Raw genomic sequence first — 8,777 nt, 5'->3', positions numbered from 1 at the left:
CAGAGGAAAACGAATCTCCTCGGCCGCCGCTGCTGCTTGGGCATGATTACTCCTGACGTACTGACGGATTGTGACCTTTCCTCTACATTGACCCAAGTAAGGTTGCCTCATCTATGCATGTGCTTCTTCAGGATTGTCCACGGTCCGCAAGGTCTGATGTACTCGCAATAGCCGCATCAGAGTCCGGATCCGGTGTACTACGAGGCGACAGTACGGCCGCCGTCGTTAAAATTTTCTAGATCATGGATCCTGATCTAACTACAAACAATATAACACAATATGAAAGCAATGACTTGCAAAAAAGACGATTTACGTAGAACAGATCTAATTAAAAAAATATCACCTGATTGTCCCATCGCCCAGTAGGCTCTTAATGAAAGCACCAATATCGGTTCTATATCCGGCATATCTCATAGTAGGGATCCTAAGCTAAGCATCTTGGAGCGATGGTAACATGAACACAGGATTTTACCCAGCTTCGGACTCTCTCGAAGAGATAATACCCTACATGCTGCTTTTGATTGTATTCGTATGGGGTGTAGTACAGACAGTGGCGGATCTACCATTGGGGCGAGCGGGGGCGGCCGCCCCGGGTCGCCTGCGGCGGAGCAGCGACCCCCGCCTACCTACCCTTCCTCTGCTCCTCCCAATTTCCTCCGGTGGCGGGCAGTTTTCATGGCGGCGCGGATGTTTCCTGTTTCCTATTTCTGCGAAGCCGTACGCGAGGCCGTGAGGATGACCGGGTGAGGGAGAAAAAGAAGATTGGGCTGGGCTGCAGCGTTTGCACAATTGCACTTAAGGCCCAAAGACCACAAGCACGCTGCCGGCCACCAATACACATCCAGCCCCAATCGATCCCCGAGCACTAACTACTCACTGCTGCGTCGCCCCACTACTGTGCAACATATCTCTTGTGTATTTTGATTTGTTCTACTCTTTGGCTCATACCCTTACTGAATACTGAATACTTACTTAATCAGTGTATGAATTATAGTGCCAAGTGCCAACACCGCTCTAGGCTAAGCTATGTCAGCAATTGATCAAGTGCTGGCAACAAAGTGCTTTGTCTGGTTAATTCTAGTAAAATGAGCAGACACGTTACATTCAGGTATTATCAATACTGTATTGTTGTATGCAACATTTAAAATAGCTTCTGATGCTAAAGTTGCACTTTCGATGTCATACCACCAAGAATCGTGGTAGATCATGTGGAATCACATGATGAAGTCATATCTTATTGGCTTTTGAAAGAACATGACATGCCTAAGACATCGAACACAAAATGCATGGAGCGACAAGTGTCAATGTTATCAGTGGTTTCTAATAACTTTTTATGCCTTTTCATGACTTTAGTAGTTGAATGTCATGACTTTTGGTTCAGTACACGTGTATTTGCATCCAAAAAAATTGACCTTAAATATTCGCCCCGGCTAGCTTCAATTCCTGGGTCCGCCACTGAGTACAGAGTACATGTATCTACCACGAGATTATAGTAATGAATATTAGCCAATCTATTGACAAGCCTGGCCTCAGTTTATATAGAGATTTTTTACGGTACATCATACTACTTCTAGGACCAGGTAGTATTAAATCATCTCAGCCGTTGACTAGCAGTGTAGTTTTGTCATTTTTGTTTGATTAATTTGTAAAATCCTTCACCATGATTTCCCTCGTTTGGCCTCCTCGTTGCCGGCGCCAGTCATCGGCAGCGTCTGTTCTTACAGTACGATCTGTCCGCCACGAGCTCCCTCAGCGCTCGCTCATCATGGACCGCTGTCATCGCTGTTCGTCTGTCCTATCGGTTTGTCCATCGGTGAAATTCATTGACGCTGTGCACGCGCGTTGTTGTGTGCAGCCGCCGGCTGGCGTACATAAATATCGTATACATATGCGTGATCGCCGGAAAGAAATCGGTTTCTCACGTACGTAGTGCATCTGACGTACTGGACATAATCGATCGATCTGGGAGGCTAGCTTGTCTAGCTTTGTATCTGGGGATTTCCTCGGCGCACCGGCCGGCGAGGATCGAAGAGGACTACGTACAATCAGTCTCTTCGTTGCATCTTCTCTGAAAAGTACTCAACCGATCGAACTTGCTCCGACAGTCCCGGAATGGATGCACTGCATCCGGTTAGAGCGGAAGAAGAAAACACATAGGCGCTTCTGATTTTGCCTTCATAGTTTCAAATCATTTGGTATTTGTTTTGTCTGTTCCAATTTTACCCCTTAGACAAAAAATACTACCGATCTCGTCCAGTAGTATTGGTGAATCTAGTCCATTGATTTGCTGAGAATGGATGGCTAGTATTGTTTTGATGTATCGAAAAATGTCTTTTTATATAACACACCGGAGGCCTAGGGTTTAGAAGAGAGTCCTTGGCTTGAGCGCCAAGTCTTGTGGAGTCTTCCTTGTATGCGGCATGGGCTACCTAAAGTGGCCCATGAATGAACCGCCGTGGGGTCCTCGGCCCGACCCACCTGGTCGGGAGACGACGTGGTGTGTACCCCTAGTTCAGGACACCGTCACGCGTGACGGAAAGTTCCCGCGTGGCAGTTGGGCTGCTCACGTTTTACTCGAGCAACTGCTGGTGATGTATGTTTGCATCGCTTGGTGATGTATTTTACAAACTTGATATTTTTCTTTACATCTACGTGATCATCAAGTGTAAAACACTTCATTATCCACGCAAAATATGGTCGTAAATACTTTACAATATATATATATACCTGCAAACATATGACCCTACTAATACACCACAAAGATCACATCAGAATTTGGTTACAAAATCAGAGATAAGACTGATGTCGAGAAAAAAAACAGAGATAAGACGGTGGTACCCAGGAGTCAGAGTCTACTCTAAAATTCAGCGCGCGCTTTTGCTGCAGCTCCACACCGGCGGGTTACCGCGCGGGCTACACGACCCCGCGCAGGCATCCGTGAGCATGTTCACCACGTCCCTCATTGCCGGCCGCCCGGCCGGCAGCTTGGTTGTGCAGAGCATGGCGATCTTGAGTACCCTGAGCATCTCCTCCTTGCCCTTGGCGGACGACGCTGCGAGGCGCGGGTCCACGACGTCGTCCAGTCTCTGCGCGCCGAGCTTGCTCGACAGCCAGAACACGATGTCCTTGCCCTCACCGAAGCGCGCGTCGATCGGGCTCCGGCCGGTGACCAGCTCCATCAGCACAACGCCGAAGCTGTACACGTCCGTCTTCTCCGTCACCTTGAGAGAGTAGGCGAGCTCTGTGGACATGAGACACGGAGAATTTGTAAGCTGCAGCTCGCTGACACGGTTAATTAACTGGATAGAATAGATAGACAATATAAACGTCGGACTCACCGGGAGCGAGGTAGCCGTGGGTTCCGGCGAAGCAGCTGAACTCCTCGGAGTTCCCGGCGGCGACTCTGGCGATGCCGAAGTCGGCGATCTTGGCCTCGTAGTCCTCATCGAGAAGTATGTTGGTGGATTTGATGTCGCGGTGGATGACCGCCGGTGTGCAGTCGTGGTGGAGGTACATGAGCCCCTTGGCGGCGCCGAGCGCGACCCTGCACCGCCGCGGCCAGTCCAGCTCGGGCTCGCCGCCGCCGCCCTTGGCCTCCCGGCGGAGCGCCTGGTACAGGTTGCCCCGCGGCATGTACTCGTAGACGATGAAGTTGAGCTCGCCGCGCGACAGGCAGGCGTGGAGCTTGAGGACATTCCGGTGCCGGATCGTACCGAGGATGGACATCTCCGCGGCCATGACCCGCGCCGCGTCGCCCTTCCACAGCCGCTTGACGGCTACCGTGCCGCCGCCGTCCTTGAGCTGCAGCCGGTACACGCGCCCCGTGCCGCCCGACCCGACGAGGTTCTCCTCCCCGACGCCGCATATCTCGTCGGCGTCCAGCTCCGGCGGGTGGAACGACTCCAGCTTCCACTGGTCGCACCCGTCGCCGCGCTCCAGGTCCCTCCTCCTCTGCTCCTCGAGCTTGAAGCTTCTGTAGCTCACGAACAGTATGCCAACCACAAGCAGCACCATCACGGACACAATGACCGGCAGGACGACAAGCGATTTCCTCGCCAGGCCGTCCCTGTGGTGGTCGTTCGTATTGCACGCGCCGAGCTCAGACCAGCCATGGACGCAGAGACCGGGATTCCCGGCGAACGCCTCGTCGCCGGCGATCACGAGTAGCCCGGGCGGCACGCTGCCGGTAAGCCGGTTCGCCGAGAAGTCGACGGAGCTCAGCTTCAGCGCCTGAAGCTGGGCCGGGATCATCCCGGTGATGGCATTGCGTGAGATGTTGAGTGAGTTCAGAGACGACAGCAGCGACAGCGAGGCGGGGATCGGCCCCGTGAGCTCGTTCCGGGAGACGTCGATCTCGACGAGCCTGGAGCAGCTGCCGATATCAGCGGGCAATGCGCCACCCAATGCGTTGTCTTCCAGGTGCAGCGCCGTCAGCTGAGCCAAGTTCCCAATCTGCGAGGGTATTGTCCCCGAGAACGAGTTGTTGGACAGGTAGAGCTTCTGGAGCTGCCCGAGCCGGCCGGTTTCCGCCGGGATCGTGCCACTGAGTCTGTTGTTCTGCACCCAGAGCTGGTTCAGATTCTGCGCCTCGCCGATCAGCGGCGATATGGTCCCGGTGAACCCATTGTCCGATACGTCGATGATCGTCACGGCGGGGAGCCCCCACAGCCTCTCCGGGATGCTGCCGGTGAGCTGGTTCTTGTTGATCCGGAACCTTTGCAGGGTTTTGCACTCCGAGTACTCCTCCGGGACCTCACCGGAGAAGCCGTTCTGCAGGGCGAGAAGGAACTGGAGGCTCTTGCCGTTGCAGAAGTGCCTCGGGAACGGCCCGACGAATCCGTTCTCGGAGATGTCCACGCTTTCGAGCGACGAGAACCGGCCGAAGTTCGCCGGGAACTCGCCGGTGAAGCGGTTCTCGTAGACGGAGAAGCTCTTCAGGGACCTGAGCTCGGCCCACTCAGCCGGGATCGCCCCGGACAGGTTGTTCCGGTACAGCTGGATCACCTCCAAGTTCTTGAGCTTGGCGAATGCTGCCGGGATTCCGCCGCTGAGCTGGTTACGGGAGACGTCGATCTCCCGCAGCTCCGCGAGCCTGCCAAGCTCCGGTGGGAGCTCGCCGGTGAGGCTGTTCTTGTACAGCTCGATCTTCCACACTTTCTTGAGGTTGCCGATGGCCCTCGGGATCTCGCCGGCGAGATTGTTCAGGGACAAATCCAGCGTCTCCAGCAGGGTCAGCTCGAAGACGGAGTCGGGTATCGCCCCTCTCAAGCTGCAGTTCGACAGGTACAGATACGTCAGGTTCTTGAGGTTCCCAATGCTCGGAGGCATCTCCCCTTGATCGTAGTTGTTGCAGCCGATGCTGAGGTACACCAGGCCGGTCATGTCGCCCACCCACGCCGGAAACCGGCCCGAGAAGCCATTGTTCGCGACGTCGAGGCTCTCTAGCTCCGTCAGCGCCGAAAAATCCGGCAGCTCTCGGGTCAGGGTGTTCCAGGAAAGGTTCAGGAGCCGGAGCTGGGTGCAGCTGATCAGCTCAGAAGGTACAGCTCCTGACAACGAATTGGTGTCCAGATCGAGCCGCTCCAGGCCGCTGAGCGCGGCGATGGACGGCGAGATCGTACCGGAGAGGTTCATGCTCGACAGCGAGATCTCAGTCACCAAGCCTGCGTTGCACTGGATGCCATGGAACTGGCACGGGGACGTGGCGTTTGTCCATGTCTGAAGATAGTTGAGAGGGTCAGCTAAGCTGGCCTTGAATTGGAGAAGTGCCTCTGTTTGGGGATCAGTTTGGCAGGTTGAGCTCACAGAGAGGGACAAGAGTATGGTGAGTTGGAGACAGAATATGATGTGTATTCTCATTGCAAGAATTGGTGTTGGCAAATCTGGAAGAGAATGGTTACATGGGTATTTAGTATTGCCCTGGATTTTGCTTTGGAAGACCTGAAAAATTGCAAGAGATTGATGCCTGTTAGTTAACAGAGGGACTTGGAGTATGCAGATATGTTAGTGCTTCTGTTCTGAAATTGCTTACTAACCCTATGAAAATATATCTTTTTGTCTACAACCTACAAACACTCTCTGAAATTGTATTATCCTGAAAAAGCTCTAAAGCCTTAAGAGACATATCTCACCTTCTAATTATGATACTAGTACTTGCTTTCCATTTTTATTATGTCTTGCTCTGTATTTTTATTCCTCACTGTACATTAATGGGTTTGTGTGTGCACTATATATGTCTGCTCTACTGTTTGCTAATCATACCTCTCTTCAGATAAAACCAACAAAAAAGGGAACAAGAAAAACTCCAAGGCCTCAAGAGACTTCTTTTTGGAGTGGAATCTTTGTCTCATGCACAAGATCACAGGACAAAGCCAATGTCAGCCTCAAACAGTTAACTGGCCGTCAGAACATTGTATAATTGGCATCTGATTTGGACATCCCAAAGTTGCTTTGGTCTGTTAATTACTACATGTTCCAGAGAAGATGACCTCCCAGCTACCACCATCCACTCCCTCCCCTGTTTCCCTCTCATTTTCACCAGGGCCAAAACTGCACTGGATTGCTAGCATGACACATCAACTATTTTCTCCACTAAATTAACCAGGTAATGGGGGCAAAAAAGGCAGAGCACTTGCCAAGATGTAATGGGGTCAGATGATGAAATGCACACTCCGGGAAGAAAAGTGGTCAAGGCAATTTCAGTGGGTTTGTGCTTCACCACTTGCTGTTTTTGTGCGGCTTGTGTGTGCAACATGACACGTGGGCAAAAAACCGTGGTGCTGCGAGGGATAACCAGTGGAACCTATAAATGACACGATATGACCGACCTGTAAAGGAAAACTTATTGGCCAGCGAATTAAATCCACTTTGGGAATATATACGCGTGTTATTATTTTGGAAAAGAAATAGCCCAACTCATTTTGTCTCAAGACTGAATTACCTAACTCATGGTCATGGATATTAGAAATGCTTGTGGTCTTGGATTCTGTGTGGAGGATATATTTTTATTGCGAGTTTCAAAGGTCGGTTGTACAATTCTTCAAAACATTGATGCTGGATTGCATGAGCACATATAAAAACTTGACAACTAATCTGTGACTTTTGGTGCTAGATCATCTATTTAGTTGGTTTTCTTGACTTGTCAAATTAAGAAAAAAATATTGTCTGCATGCACAGAAGAAGACTAATTGGTCTCAGAATTTCCTTTTCTGCTACAACCGGAAACTGACTATGATGACTTTTTTAAAACAATTACCATGATACAGTTTCTATGAACATCTCTTACACTAACTAACTAAAAAAAAATCTGTAGAAAAAACTGAAAAAGATAAACCAGTACAATCTTTGTGAAGGAAACTATTTTTTTGAATAGGTCTCCTACATGGTACTTGGATTACCCTATTTGCCTACCTATTTAAATCAAAAGTAAAAACATATACATGTTTTTTGTTTTGCTTTATAATTGATATATTTTGCCATATATCCTCCATAAATTCTTGGACTTGTGCACTTTCAATTAGAAACCGTCCAAAAAGTTTAATGGGTCATTCATCTGATGTAATCATGGATAAAAAAAAATCAAGGGTAAACCCCGGTAAGTGGTAACCCCAGGGCAATTAAAATATGGGTGCAAAGACGGGATGGAAACATAGAAATTGAATTTCAATTGATGAAAACCAACTCCTGCCATAGGTTTGCTGAAAGCCGTACATGTTTTAAATCCTGAATTGTACAAAGATGAATTTGGTGGTCTTTCGGGGCCCTAATTATGTGAAAAAGGTCCATTTTCATGGGGATATGGGTTCGTCGCAAATGAAAAAAAAAGACTTTTAGAGTCGTCAGATCAGTTGCTATCAAGCAATGAGGCTGCTCCAGAAACTCTTCATTTCGATGTCAGAGTTGTCCACTGCATTTCTGAAGTGAAAAAAAGAAACATAGGGGAAAAAACGCGACGAACTGTCATGTTGTTAACGTATACTGAGAGCAAATAGAACGGGGCAATCTGCTAGCTCAGTTCTCTATAGCAAAGACTGACGATGGTTGACATGGAGAAAGTCAAACATGGTGGTTATTAGATTGTGTAAGCAGCAACAATGATCCTGTCACCTAGCTCAGTTCTCTATAGCTACATGTGGAAGGAACTCTACGACACCAACAAGAATGCAAATCCATGAAACAAAACAGAGTAACAGAGCATAGCTCGAACCCATATACCTCTCAGATATCTCCTCAACTCGATCCCACTCTGCTCGCACGCCTTGCTGAACCGAACTTCGACTTCTTCTCTTGTCCCCGCCCTCCAAGAATTCTCATCAAATGGAAAAGCAGACAGCCAAAGGAGCAAGAACTCACGAAGATGAGAGGAGAAGCTGAGATGGACAGGAGAAGGAGGGAGCTCGGCGCTAGGTGGAAGAAGAGCTTGCTATTTCAGGCGGCTGCTGGGAGCTGTGTCTTTTGTGGGCGGCAATGATGCACAGATGAGATGTGCTGAGTAGATACATAAATACATAAATGCAGAGGTCAGTATCTGGGCACAGGGGGCAGCGCAATATTTTCGGATTGTTGGCCGGTGATGATGGGTGGGACACGAGGGAAAGGGAAGGTAGCGAAGGGCGGAGGTTGTTGCTTGCGGGAGTGCCGTTTGAACTGTGGCATGTGGCCCCTCTTGCCGCCTTCCGTTGGCTGCTGGTGACCGGTGAGGGACCGGCCCGGGACGGATCCTCTGTAGCTGACTGGGGAAAGTGAGCGCCTGGGTCCTGGGATATGTCTTTTTTAAG

The 8,777-nt window shown here is 50.0% G+C and overlaps 1 protein-coding gene across 1 annotated transcript; it reads right to left on the bottom strand.

Annotated features, from left to right (window-relative positions):
• Positions 1-2,694: 2,694 nt before the first annotated feature.
• Positions 2,695-8,547, bottom strand: LOC109777799 (uncharacterized). The gene is made up of 3 exons (XM_020336358.4): positions 8,215-8,547; positions 3,339-5,940; positions 2,695-3,241 (listed from the first exon to the last, which is right to left on the bottom strand). Exons 2-3 carry the CDS (start codon positions 5,857-5,859, stop codon positions 2,865-2,867), a joined length of 2,898 nt encoding a protein of 965 aa, XP_020191947.1. The 5' UTR covers positions 5,860-5,940; positions 8,215-8,547; the 3' UTR covers positions 2,695-2,864.
• Between the last annotated feature and the right edge of the window lie 230 nt (positions 8,548-8,777).

Source organism: Aegilops tauschii, chromosome 4, assembly GCF_002575655.3.
Source record: "Aegilops tauschii subsp. strangulata cultivar AL8/78 chromosome 4, Aet v6.0, whole genome shotgun sequence".
Lineage (NCBI taxonomy): Eukaryota > Viridiplantae > Streptophyta > Magnoliopsida > Poales > Poaceae > Aegilops > Aegilops tauschii.
The sequence above is the reverse complement of the archived record's forward strand: the minus strand, read 5'-3'. Positions and strand labels throughout refer to the sequence as shown.

Excerpts from the sequence above, each read along its gene's own strand:
- LOC109777799 (XM_020336358.4), bottom strand. The coding sequence starts at position 5,859 with ATGAGAATACACATCATATTCTGTCTCCAACTCACCATACTCTTGTCC. Across the intron at positions 3,242-3,338 it reads CCACGGCTACCTCGCTCCCG|AGCTCGCCTACTCTCTCAAG; the intron begins GTGAGTCCGACG and ends TCATGTCCACAG.